The sequence below is a fragment of the Scyliorhinus torazame genome, chromosome 11, assembly GCF_047496885.1.
Source record: "Scyliorhinus torazame isolate Kashiwa2021f chromosome 11, sScyTor2.1, whole genome shotgun sequence".
Lineage (NCBI taxonomy): Eukaryota > Metazoa > Chordata > Chondrichthyes > Carcharhiniformes > Scyliorhinidae > Scyliorhinus > Scyliorhinus torazame.
The window spans coordinates 48121153-48138964 of NC_092717.1; the positions used below are offsets into that span (position 1 = coordinate 48121153).

General features: G+C 48.8%; 1 protein-coding gene across 3 annotated transcripts in view; it reads right to left on the minus strand.

Annotated features, from left to right (window-relative positions):
* amph (amphiphysin) overlaps positions 1-17812 on the minus strand; it is a 452493-nt gene that overhangs the window by 18142 nt on the left and 416539 nt on the right. For all 3 annotated transcript variants that reach the window (XM_072467226.1, XM_072467225.1, XM_072467224.1), the window contains 3 exons: positions 11930-11989; positions 6629-6694; positions 3259-3546 (listed from right to left, as the gene is read on the minus strand). In XM_072467226.1, coding sequence (XP_072323327.1) covers positions 3259-3546; positions 6629-6694; positions 11930-11989 — 414 coding nt within the window. The remainder of the gene's footprint in view (positions 1-3258; positions 3547-6628; positions 6695-11929; positions 11990-17812) is intronic.

Below are 17812 nucleotides of genomic sequence, written 5' to 3' on the forward strand. Positions count from 1 at the left end.
ACACCGTAACTAGATAATGTCACCATCTGCGGCCACGATCAGCAGGACCACGACGCAAACCTCCAAAAATTCCTCCATACCGGCAAACTCCTTAACCTCACCTACAATAAGGAGAAATGCGTGTTCCGCACCAACCGCTTAGCCATCCCTGGCTAAGTAGTGGAAAATGGAGTCCTCGGGCCCGACCCCGACCGCATGTGCCCCCCTCCCGGAACTCCCTCTCCCCCACTGCCCCAAGGCCCTGAAACGATGCCTGGGGTTCTTTTCCTACTATGCCCAGTGGGTCCCTAATTATGCGGACAAGACCCGCCTACTCATCAAGTCCACAGTCTTTCCCCTGACGGCCGAGGCCCGCCAGGCCTTCAACCACATCAAGGCGGACATCGCCAAAGCCCCGATGCACGCAGTCGACGAGTCCCTCCCCTTTCAGGTGGAGAACGATGCATCGGACGTAGCTCTGGCCGCCACCCTCAACCAGGCGGGCGGGCCCGTGGCTTTCTTTTCCCGCACCTCTATGCCTACGAAATTCGGCACTCCTCTGTCGAAAAGGAGGCCCAAGCCATTGTGGAAGCTGTGCGACATTGGCGGCATTACCTGGCCGGCAGGAGATTCACTCTCCTCACTGACAACGGTCGGTTGCCTTCATGTTTAGCATTACACAGCGGGGCAAGATCAAGAATGACAAGATTTTGAGGTGGAGGATCGAGCTCTCCACCTACAACTATGAGATCTTGTATCGCCCAGGGAAGCTCAATGAGCCTCAGATGCCCTATCCCGCGGTACATGTGCCAGCGCACAAGTGGACCGACTCCGGGCTCTCCATGACCTCTGCCACCCAGGGGTCACCCGGTTCTTCCATTTTATCAAGGCCCGCAACCGTAACCAGAGACTGCCAAGTCTGCGCCGAGTGCAAACCGCACTTCTACTGGCCAGATAGAGCGCACCTGGTGAAGGTCTCCCACCCCTTTGAGCGCCACAGCATGGACTTCAAAGGGCCCCTCCCCTCCACCGACCGCAACTTGTACTTTCTCAATGTTACTGGTGAGTACTCCCGTTTCCCGTTCGCCATCCCATGCCCCGACATGACTTCTGCCACGGTCATCAAGGCCCTGCACAGCATCTTCACCCTGTTCGATTTCCCCATCTACATCCACAGCGATCGGGGATCCTCCTTCATGAGTGATGAGCTGCGTCAGTTCCTGCTCAGCAAGGCCGTCGCCTCGGGCAGGACGACCAGCTACAACCCCCGGGGAAACGGGCAGGTGGAGAGGGAGAATGGGACGGTCTGGAAGGCCGTTCTGCTGGCCCTTCGGTCTAGGAATCTCCTGGTCTCCCACTGGCAGGAGGTCCTCCCCGACGCGCTCCACTCCAATTGGTCGCTCCTGTGCACCGCTGCGAATGAGACCCCTCACGAACGTGTGTTTGCCTTCCCTAGAAAGTCCACCTCCGGGATCTCGCTCCCAACATGGCTGACAGTTCCTGGGCCCGTTCCTCCTCTGGAAGCATATGAGGAGCCATAAATCGGATCACCTGGTCGAGAAAGTCCTCCTCCTCCATGCGAACCCACAGTACGCCTACATAGCACACCCCGACGGGCGACAGGACGCAGTCTCCCTCCGGGACCTGCCACCCGCTGGGTCCCCACCCACAACCCCCGACCTGGTACCGCTTCTCCCCCCTCTGGTTGCCTCCCTCACCCCTGTGCCACCCACCATCCCACCAGCGAACCTCACCGCAGTCCCCACCCCAGCAGTATCCGTCCCCTCACTGGATCCACTACGAGGTGACGATGGAGAGGACAACATGCTCCCGGTGTCGCAGGTGACCACATCGGCGCCCACACCACCACCAGGACTGAGGCGATCTCAGCGGAGGGTCAATGCCCCTGACAGACTAAATCTGTAATGTTGTTCTTCACCCCCCCCCCCCGCCCCCGGACTCTTTTTTAAACAGGGGGTGAATGTGGTAAACACCACTGGTAACACACTACGCGTATTACGGTACTGCCACTGTATTACAGGTACCACAGTAATCCCAGCCTGCTGGCTCCTCCCAGCAGGCGGCGTATAAAAGTGAATGCTCTCCTACGCTGCTCCCATTCTGGTTCCAGCTGCAGGAGGCTCAACATCTTGTGCAATAAAGCCTCGATTGTTTCACCATTCTCGTCTCGTGGTCACTGATGGTCCATCACAGATATTGGACTTTGAGGAGTGAATAAGCTAGTGGGATTAGCTTTGGATTGTCCTAGGAAAGAATTGGCACAAACACAAGCATGTCCTTTCGTACTGTACATTCGTGTGTGTGTGTGTGTGTGTGTGTGGACCTCTGTTGAAGAAAGACTATGGCTTACATTCTCTGCCACCCCTGTTAAACTACCTGTGCTCACTCACTCACATATTCCAAATTCCAATCTGTGGAAGATTTGAAACTTGATTGGCTTCTCGGGAACAGCGTTCTAGGCTGAAATGCAGGAGCGGGCAGCAAAGTAGCAATGCTTGGGAATGAGTTATCAGCTATAGCTGTAAACTATTACAGTAGAATAACAAATCATATTTCTAGCTGTTCACTACTGAGTGATATTTTTGAAAAACCTGTACACACAATGTAGGCTGATTGACACATGGAGCGGAATTTTGCCTTTTTTTTGGCACAGTGTCACCTCAGGCAGGAAAAGTGGAGGGTCGCCAGTCGGCTGTGCTGCCCGCCTCTCCCGCTGTATTTTTAAACACCTGGTCAAAAAAACTCATTCCAAGCCCATCCCGCCAGCAACTAGGATTTTTCAAAGGTCGGGTGGCATTTTCAAAGCGTGCCCCGATTTAAGAAATAAAATTGGTACCACCCCTCAACCATTGAACTCCCACAGTGCCCGGACACACAGAGGGTAGTGTCCCAATATGACCCTCTTCTAACCCAGAGGTTGTACTCCCTGTGTCCCTCCAGGGAATTCTGCTAGCCAGGTGCATGTTGTGGGGTACCTGTCATGATTCATGTCAGCGTGCTCTCACACCGAATGAATGGACGATTTAATGTCGGGGACTATTAGGCGTAAATTCCTGATATGCATATTTACATGGGTGCGTATGAATATCCCGACTTTTAAAGTTGAGATTCCCATTATGTCATGGCGGCACAAAATCCATTTTGGGACCCCCGCTCAATTCTCTTGTCCCCTCTGCCATTCCTGCCTCCCGAAAATGTGAGCGGAACCGCACCTTTCACTCCCATAGATTCATGTTTGTTTCACAGAATACACATCACCTTATACTTGAATCCTGGAGGCAAGCTCTGTGAGCCAGACACTTCATCCTCGGGCGCACTCTGTTGCTGAGGGGGACTGGCACTTTCTGCACTGGCATCTTGCCCAATGCTAGCTGAGTTCATTTCTTCCATTTGTTCTGGTGCACTGACTGTTGCGGATGTCTTCACATCTGTGACTGGCATCTGATCCACTTCTTGCACATCCTGAGCTTCATCCTCTTCAGGGCCTTGATCATCTTCCTCCTCATTGTTGGATGCGGGCTGAACGATTACTGAAGGAACTGAAACCTTTTCAAAGGGCACACAAATCAAATTTAAAACACCTCTCGTGTACATAAGTCTCTCAAGGTTATGTGCTACCATATTCCAATTATCTCAAGCAAATCAAACTGGGCTTCTGAGAATTTGTGTGACCTGGAATCAATTTTTGCAATATTTGTTTCTGGTGCTCAGTCTGCACCACAAGAAATATTGGGATGGGAAACAGCTCCCAGTATGGAAGGCTCGGAAAAAACAGCCCTTTAATGTTGATGTTTAGATAGACTTCCCGGGTACATAATTAATTCAAATGGATTCACCTCCCCATACTGCCAAAACAAAGTCACAGGGTGGATTTTTCCCATTTTTGCACCAAGTGCTGGCTGAGGGAGAAAACCAGTGTGCAGCTTGCCGGCTGCACAGCTGGCATTTCTCGCCAGATAATCCAGCACTTGGTGCAAAATATCTGCAGGTGTGGCCACACCGTCACGCTGGTGGGGCGGGCTGAAGAAATCCAGCAACGCTGGGAATCTCCATTACAAAACAAAGAATCCACCCCCCCCCCCCCAAACATACACAGAGACCCTCCACATGCACAAAGGGACTCCAACGGACACGGGGACCCTGCCCTATGGATAAGGGTAGCCCGCCCTCCCCCTCCCAATGGATAAGGGAAAACTTCCCCCAATGGAGCTCCCCAGAGCCCCCACCTTGGCAATGCCCCCCTTGCACCTTGGCACCCCCCTTGGCACTCTGGCAATAAATGGCAGCTTTGCTTGTAAAATCAATATACCAAGAATACATTTTTAAAACACTTTAATCAGCTTGATAAATTTGGTTGTAACATTAGCTTGTGAATTTAAGCCACTCTACCACTTGAGAGCAGGCTGGCAAATTGGTGCAGAGGGGGATTGGTGGGCCTACAATGTCATAGGCTTACATCAGACGCAGCGGTCACTGCAAGCACAAGTACACAGCTTCCATAACTATTCGCAGCTTAAACTCAGTGGTAACTTCTGAGTTTATTTTATTTTTGTTTAAATTTTAGAGTACCCAATTCATTTTTTCCAATTAAGGGGCAATTTAGCGTGGCCAATTCACCTACCCTGCACATCTTTGGGTTGTGGGGGTGTGGTGGTATGTATTAGGGGTAATACGGTACACCATGATGCCGACAGGCTATTGGTAGATAGATACTAGGTCCTGATAGGATCTGCCGCCTACTGGACTCCACCCAGAAAGGCCGGTATAAGAACCCAGGTTTCTCCCTGCAGCTGCATTCTGTAACCGAGCAGCTGGGTACAAGTTCTGCTCAATAAAGCCTTTGATTGATGTTACCTCAACCTGCCTTGCGTCACATTGATGGTCCTACAGGGGGCGAAACCCATGCAAACACGGGGAGAATGTGCAAACTCCACACGGACAGTGACCCAGAGCTGGGATCGAACCTGAGACCTTGGCGCCGTGAAACCTCTGAGTTTATGAATATCTTGGGTTCAAGATCCACTCCAGAGAGTTGTGGACATAACTTAGGCCAACACATCAATGCTTCACTGAGCGAATATATTGTCGGAGGTACCATCTTTCTGGTGAGATTGCCTCAGTTGGAAGTTTCCATGGGACGATTCAACAAAGATTAGAGGGCCGCTGGTCAATACATCCAACCAACATTTATCCCACAACTAAAATGGGGGGGGGGGGGGGGGGGGGTTCGTTGCGAGAAGGGGGGAAGTGGCTGTAGGGTTATTCAGAAATAGGCCGAATCTATGCGGATTTGGCCTTGCATGCAGCTTCGGGTCCCACACATAATATTTCTGGTGCAAATCACCCCAGCTCCAAAGAAATGATGAAGGGCATGATCCACCGGCCACACTGCACCAGAAAAGCAGCGCGCGCAGTGCATCGTGGCCGGTGAAAGCTGGGAGACCCCGCTCCCGGGATCTACCCTGCTCACAATGCCTCGCGAGATTCAACGCAATCTGGCAAGACATTGCAAGGGGAATGGGTGGGAGTACATTTCAGTAAATCTTCATATTAGTGCGAGGTATCTGAGGTTTTGGGATTTGGGATCCCTTCACCTCAGGGACCTTGGAGGAGCACCGTTTGGGGACCAGACAGAGCGGTATTAGTGGGGATCTCCAAGGGGATCGGAGGCCCCCCGCTGCATGGCCTTTGGGCAGGGTGATGCCCTTGCACTGCTGGTGCACCTGGGCACCCTGGCAGTGCTGGCCTGGCACCCTGGCAGTGCCACCTGCATGCCAGCCTGGAACTCCAACTGCCAGGGTACCAGGGATTCTTTTCGGGGCCACGGAAATGTAAAAGTGGCGTCCCGATCTCTCTCCAGCGAGCAAAACTCCCCATTGAAAAACACGTGGCTATGTGCGGCCTCGGGTGTGCATTCCCCATTCAGGACCCTTATTCAAAGTGAGTTGTGTTGGGCAGCACGATAGTACATTGGTTAGCACAGTTCCTTCACAGCTCCAGGGTCCCAGGTTCGATTCCTGGCTTGGGTCACTGTCTGTGCGGAATCTGCATATTCTCCCCATGTCTGTATGGGTTTCCTCCGGGTGCTCCGGTTTCCTCCCACAGTCTAAAGATGTGTAGGTTAGGTTGATTGGCCATGATAAATTGCCCTTAGTGTCCAAAAAGGTGAGTTGGAGTTACGGGGGTAAGGCGTGAGCTTAAGTAGGGAGCTCTTTCTAAGAGCTGGTGCAGACTCGATGGGCAGAATGGCCTCCTTCTGCACTGTAAATTCTATGATTCTATTAATAGCCATGTGTTTCTCGGGGTCTTTGTTCCCTTTTGGGAAGATTGCGCCCTAAGTGTGAGAAGATTGCGATGGAAATCGCGTCGGCTGTTCACATCGATTTTGCCACCTGAGATTGACATTTGGTTATTTTTTGGGAGTATTCCGCCCAAAAATAGTATTGTAGGATCACTGGAATTGAAAGTAATAGAACTTCTTAAAATCCTAATTGGACTATAATCTTTTACAAGGAGCAGTAGTAAGTTGGACCTTTTATCCTTGCTTTCCACTGCATGTTTGCACATATAAAGCTGAATATGGCTAGTTTATTGGATATACTGGGGGAATAAGGTTTAGGCTATGTACCTGAGAAGCCTCCAAGTCTTCAGAAATTGGCTTGACTTGTTCGGTCTCTGCATCAGGTGTCACATTCTGTAAATTAAAAATCGGACCAGATTTGAAAACAGCTCTTTGTGACACTTGCGCTTTTCTACATATCAGTCTGCATCATTGTGCTACTCTCTGGTTGGACACTATTCTTACAGCAAGTTATTGCACCAGCAGGATGACAGTGTCTTGGCATTTCGCTGTTGAAGAATTTTATTTAACTTTCTACTGAGTCGATTGATTCTCCACTCCACTATGTTCTTCAAATGTACTGGAGCACGGTACATTTCCAGGCTGCGGAAGTGGAAGTAATGGGTTTTAAGTTGTCCGATGTGATGAGGAATAATGTTTAAAATAAAGGCAAAATTGTTTGAATACTTCTGTCCCACACCAAATAAACTCACAAAGCCATTGGGGTGTTCTCATGGTGCAAGATCTGTGGCATCGCAGGCACAATAATATTGAAATAGAAACAACTTAGTCCTTTACCTCTCCCTAATTTATCGGTCAAAGTCAATCGGCCAAGCCATTGATCAGAAATGGAAGAATGTTCCTCCATAGAACATATTGCAACATCTGTTAAAATCCAGTGAATAAGAGAACAAACCAAAGTGGTTGAAACCATTTAAATTAAATACCATTCCCAGTAACATGCCCCATTTATAAGAAGGTAAGACGTTGCATGGAAGACTTACTTACGTTTGGTTCCATTTTACATTTATATAGCTTATAAACCTAAGATTAAAAGTTATTTTTATATCCCCACCAAAAGTTATTATGGCAGTCGATAAAGGCAGTTGGCGTGTGTTTACATTTAGATTTGTCTCTTCAACCCTACCTGGAGACCCGGGGCTGGATTCTCCGCACCCCGACACCGAAATCGCGGCCGACGCCGGGGCAGAGAATCCATTTCCCTGCATGGAATTAGAACCGGCGCCAGTTCCCCGATTATCCGGGCCCCGAAAAGCGGTGTACTCAGGCCATTGCTGGAGGCCCGCCCCACCATTCTCCGTCCCAAGTCCGGACAGCGTGGATCTAACATGGCCCTGCCGCTCGGGATACTAGTGTGGCGGCTGCAGACTCAGTCCGCAGCCGCCCTGGTCGGGGGCGGGCCGATCGAAGGGCAAGGGGGGGGGGCTTAGAAGGGACCGGGCAATTTTGGGGTGGGTGGTCCGGGTCGGGTGCACGGCCGATCGGGAGTACTATGTTTAAGATCCAGCTCCGCGGTCTGAGTCCGCCATGGATCATGGCGCGGCCACAGGAGGCCGCCACCGTGCGCATGTGCAGCCTCTGACCTGGAAGTGCGGGGGCCCGTATCTGCAGCAAAAGCTGCTAGTTTTACGCCGGGTCCCTGCTAGCGCCCTGCAGGGCTAGGAATATGTGGCCCTTTCACACCAGTCCCAAAAACAGAGAATCCTGCCCCCTATTCTTCAGCCTTTCTAATACAAAGATTAATACAAAGATCACCGCTTTGTGAGCAACTTTGGAAGAGCGAATACCTCGGATATTTTGATATGGAATGTTACTGGAAAGGGTATAAAGAGCAATTGACTGGCAGGTGAAGGATTAGCACAGCTAGCAGCAATGAAATGGGCTAAAATGATAATCACAGGTTAAGACAACTGGAGAGAATTGAAATATAATATGTGTTTCCGCTGCTTGTGTAATCTCAGTAAGAAGTCTTACAATACCAGGTTAAAGTCCAACATGTTTGTTTTGAATCACGAGCTTGCGGAGCACAGCTCCTTCTTCAGGTGAATCTCAGGCCTTGGCTGTGGCGAGAATTTGTCTATTAATAAAGCTTCAAGTTTTTAATCTACATATTGAATTCAACGTTGGTGTACAGGCACAAGTCTTTAGCCTCATATAAGTATAAAATTGACATTCCTAATGCTATGACCCCATTTATAATGCTGGGTCACTATCTGTGCGGAGTCTGCACGTTCTCTCCATGTCTGCATGGGTTTCCTCTAGGTGCTCCGGTTTCCTCCCACAGTCCAAAGTTTAGGTGGATTGGCCATGCTAAATTGCCCTTAGTGTCCAAAAAAAAGGTTAGATGGGGTTATTGGGTTAAGGGGATAGGGTTGAAGTGAGGGCTTAAGTGGATTGGTGCAGACTGGATGGGCCGAATGGCCTTCTTCTGCACTGTATGTTCTATGTTCATTATAAACCAGTAAGAAAGGTAAGAAATAAATTTGCACTGAAAAATACGTGTCACAATACGTAGAATAGCATGGAGGATTCATTCATGAAACACATTCAAGATAGTTTCCTATATCAGTGTGTCAAAGAAACAATTAGGGAACAGGCTATTTGATACTTAGTATTGTGCAATGAAGCAAGTTCAATTAATAACCCTGTTGTAAAGGAACCTCTGGGAAGAGTGAGCATAATATAACCATGTTGTCAAGGAACCACTGGGAAGAGTGAACATAATATAAGAGTTGTATTTTGAATTTGAGAGTTAAGTTCATAATGAGAGTCTTAAAGCTGAATACAGCAAACTATGCAGTCATGAAGGGTAAGTTGACTAAGATAGATTGGGAAATTAGATTAAAAGATATGTTGTCACATAAGCAAAGAAAATACTGAAATAATTAATAAATTTAACTAAATATACATTTCCTTGGGAATGAAAACTCCAATGGAAAAGTGTCCAACTGTAACTGACAAACAAAGTAGGCCTGAGGATTTGGAAAATGTTAGAATTCAGTGAAGAACGACTAAGAAATTGATGTAGAAAGAAAAACATAGAATATGAGAATAAACTAGCAAGTGACAAAAAAAAGATTGTAAAAGCTTCTATCAGTACATACAGAGAAATAGATAAGTGAGAGTAAAGATTGATTCCTTAGAGGCAGCGAAGGAAGAAATTATCGGCGCGTTTTAACAGACAAAGAGTCCCATTTGGGCGGGTATAGCAGGGTCTTTCTCAGTGGCGGCTATCAAATGGGACCCTGTTTCTTTCTAGCCTCGTTCGGGAACGCCCCACCGAGGCTGCACTTACCTCACCCTCTGCACCGACGAGCTGAGCTAATAGATCGCAATCTCTCGCAAGATCTCATTAGAGCCCGGGAGGCGTTCTGTGCATCGTAAATCTCGCGAGAGGCCTCTCACGAGATTTAATGCTCTCATCGTGTCACCAAGTCAGTCACAACGAGGCCATTCGATCACGCCCAATAATGGGGAATAGGGAGAATAATTAAACGAGTATGTAGTATCAGTCTTCATGATAGAAGATAGAAGAAGCATTCAGGAAATAGTGGGGAACCACCAAGAGTCTAATGCAAATGTGGCACTTAATGTAATTGGTATTAATAAAGAAATATTATTGCAGAAATTAATAGGCCTAGAAACCAACAAATCCCTTGCACCTGAGGGCCACACCCTAGGGTTTTAAGAGTTTGTTACTAAGTTAGTGGATGCCTTGGTTTTGATTTTCCAGAATTTGCTCAATTCTAAAATGGTCATCATGAATAGGACGGGAACAAATGTAATCCTGCTATTCAAGAAAGGAAGGGGAGAGAAAACAGGGAATTATTGACCAGTTAGGCTGACAGCAGTGGTAGGGAAAATGCTAAAAACTAGTATTAGGGATGTGACAACAGGCCACCTAAAAATCATAATATGTTTTGACAAAGTCAACATGAATTTATGAAAAGAGAATCATGTCTTGTTAGAACATCTTTGCGGTTGAACCTGGCAGGATAAATAGCATTGCCGGTCTCGCTGGAGCTCGCACAGTTCCTGCTCGCTACCACACTTAGAAATCTTTACTCTCACTAATATATTTCTCTGTATGTACCCATAGAAGCTTTTACAATCTTTTTTTTGTCATGCCCCATATCACTGTTCCTTCACTGTCACAGGGTCAAAAACTGATCGCAGTATTTGGATTTTCAAAAAAATGTTCGACCAGGTGCCACACAAGAGGTTATTACTCAAATTTGCGTTCATGGGTTTGGGGTAATGTACTGGCAGAGATTGAGAATTAAGGCACAGAAAACGGAGTGAGGGTAAAGGGTAATTTTCGGCATGGCAGGCTGTAACTCAGGAGCGCCACAAGGATCAGTGCCCAGGCTTCAACTTTTTACAATCTGTATTAATGACTGAGGTGAGGGAACCGAGTGTCGGGCGAGGCATTGTACTGGGTTGGTGCCTCACTCAACGTTTTATTGAGGGAAGATGGGCTGGAGGTAGGGGTTAGGAGATCATTATTTAATCTCATCAACTCAGGATCCAAGCTATTGAGAAGAATATATTTCCTTAGATGCGATATTTGGATGAACATTAATTGAAAAAAAAGGATGCGATTATTTATGAAACATTAAATTGCTGAAGACTGTGAGCTGGAGCTTCCTCAATCTGACTGATACCGGTTCCACTTCAATCTTGCCAGTGGCAATTTACACCGTAATTTCCTCAGAATCTCAGCAACAAATGTCCAAGCTAAGCAAAAGGATACAACGAACGAAAATCACTGCAAAGCATGTTGAAGAAAATGCAATTGTGGGAGCTTCTCTCTCTTTTAAACACAACAGGTTCTGATTCCATTTAAAAAAACATTCCAAGATGTAGAAGATGCGGTGCAGGGCTTAGTGAGGAGTAATTTAAAAAATCATTATAAAACACCAGAAAGAGTTGACTATGAGATCTGGTCTTGCTTGAAGATTTGGGTGTAGATATACGTCCACTCAGAACAGACCTGAATGCTGGAAACCAGTATTCTCTGACCACTTAAGCCAGGGTGTTGGGGGCTGGGGTTGGGGGGAGGTGGTCGAGCTGGAGTTTAAAGTCACGAAACGAGCTAAGTGGGATTTCAGTGGACACCCCTCAGGAATGATCGTTACGTAAAATTGTTCTTCTTATGCCACAGCTGCACTGGTGGGGTTTTCTTTTGTAAAGCACACACTTATATTGCACCTCCAGCATGGAGGTTCACCTACTGGGAGCCTGCATCAGGAATTTTGGACCCGTCGGAATTTCCATTCTGGAAGCCCATCTCTGGAATTCAGCGGTCCCGTAGAATTTTCTATCTTGGAGTCGGGGATCACAGATTTAATAAAAAGAGCACTCATTTTGGAATGGCAAGCCCATGGTGCAATCTCTGCTGCTCCGGCAATATAGTCAGCTGCATTATTGCAAAGCGCACTGTTTCCCGGTGGAAAGCTCTGCTTCAGGATGAAGTGGGATGAATGAGAGCTGATGGCAAATATTTAACTGTAATGAAAAGATGATACAATTTGAATTTAACCTCGCCCTTAGGCAAGATTGACCTACCTCAGTGCTCTCAGTCTCAGCGCTGATGGCTGGCTCCTGTACCTCAGGCTCCTTAACTTCCTGGATGGGGAATAAGAGAGGGAATTTATTTAAATTGAACAGTGAATGCTGCAGAACAGAAACACTCTATTCAGCTCATCAAGTCTGCACTGGTGGGTTTCTTGACCAATCTAATTCCACCCTTCTGCTTGCTCACCATATTGTTTCCCTTTTCCACACCATCGATTTGATTTCCCTGTATAAAAGTAATTTGCGGGCTCTGCTTCAGCAATAGTTTGTGGTAGAGGATTGACCATTCAAACCATCTTTTCCATGAAATAATTTTTACTTATCTCGCTTTAATTTATTTTGTGATCAGAGATGGGCAGCACGGTAGCACAGTGGTTAGCACTGTTGCTTCACAGCTCCAGGGTCCTGGGTTCGATTCCCGCTTGGGTCACTGTCTGTGCGGAGTCTGCACGTTCTCCCTGTGTTTGCGTGGGTTTCCTCCGGGTGCTCCGGTCTCCTCCCACAAGTCCCAAAAGACGTGTTTGTTAGGTGAATTGGACATTCTGAATTCTCCCCCTGTGTACCCGAACAACCGGAGTGTGGTGACTATGGGATTTTCACAGTAACTTCATTGCAGTGTTAATGTAAGCCTACTTGTGACAATAATAAAGATTATTATTTTTATATGATCATCTTAAATCTGCACTTGCTCATTACCATCTTCGAGATTATCAACTCTTTGTTTGCTCATACCCCTCCAAAATAGTTTGCTTTTGCAAGTTACGTAAGTTACAAAAATTACATAATTAATTATTTCAAACAGCTATAGGTTGCTTTTAACTCCAGCAGTGTAAAATAACAAATTGTGTAATTTGAAATGATTACACATTTCAGGAGATAATTAAAAAACAGGATGATTAAAGAATTAACTGGTGACAATCTGCCCTTCTCAGTAACTTGACCCAGTGCTTATAAATGTCCTCTGCGACGTTTTAAAGGTTTAGCACCGTGTGAAATGTACACCAAATGCACAATAATCACCCACAAAATTAACCATGTCTCTTCCTGCTTAATGTATAGTTTAAATATCCACTCCCACCACCAATGATGTACTGCCATGCAGTGTGTCCTATCAACAGGATGCAGTGTAGCAATTTGTCAAGATTCTTTGGCTGCATCTACACCACTTAGAAGGAAAAAGGTAGCAGGTGTACAGAAACAACACAATCTCAGAGTTCCCCTTAAAGTCACACACCATCTCGAGGTGACATATATCAATATTCCTTGATTGTCGCTAGGTCAAAAGTCTGAACATCCATATCCCAAGGACGTAGATGAAAAAAAGCTCCCCAGTCAAAGCAGGAAGAAACATATTCCACATTGTTTGTTCTTATATCACTCCAGACCTTGAATTTCACAGTGAGATTTGAGATTTGAAGTCGCCATTAAAATAGCCAAACAGGGGGACTTCCGGGTGCGGTGATGACCAGCTAAGTCCCACGTTTCGACAGCTCCCGGTGGAACGGACCTTTGGGCTCTTAATAAGAGCCCCAACGGCAATTTTAACGGCTAAAAACACTGTGCGGTAAACCAGAAGGGAATCCCCCCTGGACACGGATGGAAAAAGGAGAGGAAAGTGGCCGGATTGCGGTGGATCCTCTAGAGCAGCGGCCAGGAAGGCAAGCACAAAGCAAGATGGCGTCGGAAGGTGGCAGTTTAATATGGGGCCCTGACCAACAAGAGTTCCTGCGGCGCTGCGTTGAAGAACTTAAAAAGGAGATGAAGAAGGAGCTGTTGGCCCCGATATTACAGGCGATTGAAGGGCTAAAGGAGGAGCAAAAGACCCAGGAGCAGGAGCTTCGGGTCGTGAAGGCAAAGGCTGCTGAGAATGAGGACGAAATACAGGGCCTGGTGGTGAAGACAGAGATGCACGAGGCACAACACAAAAGGTGTGTGGAAAGGCTGGAGGTGCTGGAGAATAATGCGAGGAGGAAGAATTTAAGGATTCTTGGTCTTCCCGAAGGTGCAGAAGGGGCGGAGATCGGGGCATATGTGAGCACGATGCTTCACTCGTTAATGGGATCGGAGGCCCCGACGGGTCCGTTGGAGGTGGAGGGAGCTTATCGAGTTATGGCACGAAGACCGAGGGCTGGAGAAATTCCTTGAGCCATAGTGGTGAGATTTCTCCGATATAAGGACAGAGAGATGGTCCTCAGATGGGCAAAGAAAACCCGGAGCAGTAGGTGGGAAAACGCGGTGATCCGCGTTTATCAAGATTGGAGTGCGGAGGTGGCGAGAAGGAGGGCAAACTTTAATCGGGCCAAGGCGGTGCTGCACAAAAGGAAGGTTAAATTTGGAATGCTGCAGCCGGCAAGACTGTGGGTCACACATCAAGGGAAACACCACTACTTTGAAACGGCAGAAGAGGCGTGGACATTTATTGTCGAGGAGAAACTGGAACAAGCGGGCTCGAAAAAGAACGTTTGGGATAAAGTGGTAGGGTGATTACGTGGGGTGAAGGGGGGGAAATGGGGGAGGAGATGATTTCCCAAGTTGCTAATCCTGCGACCCTGTAACTTTTCTCTCTTCCCCAGGTCGTGGGGGAGGGGGGGGAGGGAGGATGGGGAGCTGGGGGCGCCGGCCATTGGGGGCGGGGCCAAATGGGTAGCGCGGCCTTTGTTCCCGCGCTATGGTAATCATGGCGGGAACAGGGAAGCAGGAAGGAGGGGGCCTCGCACAGTGGGGGCCGAGGTCACGGGGGAAGCCGAGGTCAGCCAGAGTTTGCTGACTTCTGGGAGCAACATGGGGGGTGCAATTACGCTAGAAAGGGATCTAGCGGGGGGGGGGTGGTTAACTGGGTTGCTGCTGCTGGGGAGAAGGGGGAGCTGGTATGGGGTGGGGTGGTCGGGGCGGGAGGGCGCCGTTTGGGGGAGATACGGCTACGTGGGAACCGGGAGAGGAGCCGGATTGAAAAAGGAGATGGCTAGTCGACAAGGAGGGGGGGGGTAAAGAGCCCCCCAACCCGGCTGATCACGTGGAATGTGAGAGGGCTGAACGGGCCGATTAAGAGGGCACGGGTACTCGCACACCTAAAAAAACTTAAGGCAGATGTGGTTATGCTGCAGGAGACGCATCTGAAACTGATAGACCAGGTCAGACTTCGCAAAGGATGGGTGGGGCAGGTGTTTCATTCGGGGCTAGACGCAAAAAACAGGGGGGTGGCTATATTAGTGGGGAAGCGGGTAATGTTTGAGGCAAAGACCATAGTGGCGGATAGTGGGGGCAGATACGTGATGGTGAGTGGCAGATTGCAAGGGGAGGCGGTGGTGTTAGTGAACGTATATGCCCCGAACTGGGATGATGCCAATTTTATGAGGCATATGTTGGGACGCATCCCGGACCTAGAGGCGGGATAGTTGGTAATGGGTGGAGATTTTAATACGGTGCTGGACCCAGGGCTGGACAGATAGAGGTCCAGGACCGGAAGGAGGCCGGCTGCAGCTAGGGTGCTCAAGGACTTTATGGAGCAGATGGGAGGAGTAGACCCCTGGAGATTTGGTATACCTAGGAGTAAGGAGTTTTCGTTTTTCTCCTATGTCCACAAAGTCTATTCACGGATAGACTTTTTTGTTTTGGGAAGGGCACTGATCCCGAAGGTGACGGGGACGGAGTACACGGCTATAGTTATTTCGGACCACGCTCCACATTGGGTGGACCTGGAGAGAGGGGAGGAAAAAGAACAGCACCCACTCTGGAGAATGGATATGGGATTATTGGCAGATGAGGGTGTGTGTTTAAGGGTGAGGGGGTGTATTGAAAGGTACTTGGAACTCAATGACAATGAGGAGGTTCAGGTGGGAGTGGTCTGGGAGGCGTTGAAGGCTGTGGTTAGAGGGGAGCTGATATCTATCAGGGCACATAAAGGAAAGCAGGAGGGTAGGGAAAGGGAGTGGTTGTTGAAAGAACTTTTGAGGGTGGACAGACAATATGCGGAGGCACCGGAGGAGGGACTGTACAGGGAAAGGCAAAGGCTACATGTAGAATTTGACTTGTTGACTACAGGTAAGGCAGAGGCACAATGGAGGAAGGCACAGGGTGTACAGTACAAATATGGGGAGAAGGCGAGCAGGTTGCTGGCCCACCAACTGAGGAAAAGGGGAGCAGCGAGGGAGATAGGGGGGGTGAGAGATAAGGAGGGAGAGGTGGAGCGGAGAGCGGAGAGAGTGAATGGAGTGTCCAAGGCATTTTATGAAAGATTATATGAAGCTCGGCCCCCGGAAGGGAAGGAGAGAATGATGTGCTTTCTGGATCAGCTGGAATTTCCTAAGGTGGAGGAGCAGGAGAGGGTGGGACTGGGAGCACAGATTGAGACGGAGGAAGTAGTGAAAGGGATTGGAAGCATGCAGGCAGGGAAGGCCCCGAGACCAGACGGATTCCCAGTGGAATTCTATAGGAAATATATGGACTTGCTGGCCCCGCTACTGATGAGAACCTTTAATGAGGCGAGGGAAAGGGGGCAGCTGCCCCCGACTATGTCAGAGGCAACGATATCGCTCCTCCTAAAGAAGGAAAAGGACCCGCTGCAATGCGGGTCCTATAGGCCCATTTCCCTCCTGAGTGTGGATGCTAGGATTCTGGCCAGGGTAATGGCAACGAGGATAGAGGATTGTGTCCCGGGGGTGGTTCATGAGGACCAAACTGGGTTTGTGAAGGGGAGACAGCTGAACACAAATATACGGAGGCTGCTAGGGGTAATGATGATGCCCCCACCAGAGGGGGAAGCGGAGATAGTGGTGGCGATGGATGCCGAGAAAGCATTTGATAGAGTGGAGTGGGACTATTTGTGGGAGGTGCTGAGGAGATTTGGCTTTGGAGATGGGTATATCAGATGGGTACAGTTGCTGTGTAGGGCTCCGATGGCGAGCGTGGTCACGAATGGACGGGGGTCTGATTATTTTCGGCTCCATAGAGGGACGTGGCAGGGATGTCCTCTGTCCCCGTTATTGTTTGCATTGGCGATTGAGCCCCTGGCCATAGCATTGAGGGGTTCCAGGAGGTGGAGGGGAGTACTCAGGGGAGGAGAAGAACACCGGGTATCTTTGTATGCGGATGATTTGTTGTTGTATGTGGCGGACCCGGCGGAGGGGATGCCAGAGATAATGCGGATACTTGGGGAGTTTGGGGATTTTTCAGGGTATAAATTGAACATGGGAAAAAGTGAGTTGTTCGTGGTGCATCCAGGGGAGCAGAGCAGGGAAATAGAGGATTTACCGTTGAGGAAGGTAACAAGGGACTTCCGGTACTTGGGGATCCAGATAGCCAAGAATTGGGCTACATTACACAGGTTTAATTTAACACGGTTGGTGGAACAGATGGAGGAGGACTTTAAGAGATGGGACACAGTGTCCCTGTCACTGGCAGGTAGGGTGCAGGCGGTTAAAATGGTGGTCCTCCCGAGATTCCTTTTTGTGTTTCAGTGCCTCCCGGTGGTGGTCACGAAGGCTTTTTTCAAGAGAATCGAGAAGAGTATTATGAGTTTTGTGTGGGCCGGGAAGACCCCGAGAGTGAGGAGGGGATTTTTGCAGCGTAGTAGGGACAGGGCACTACCGAGCCTAAACGACTATTACTGGGCTGCCAATGTTTCAATGGTGTGTAAGTGAATGGGAGAAGGGGAGGGAGCGGCGTGGAAGAGATTGGAGAGGGCGTCCTGCAGGGGGACTAGCCTACAAGCAATGGTGACGGCACCGTTGCCGTTCTCACCGAAGAAATACACCACAAGCCTGGTGGTGGTGGCTACATTGAAAATTTGGGGGCAGTGGAGACGGCATAGGGGAAAGATGGGCGCCTCGGAGCGGTCCCCGATAAGATATAACCATAGGTTTGTTCCGGGAGAAT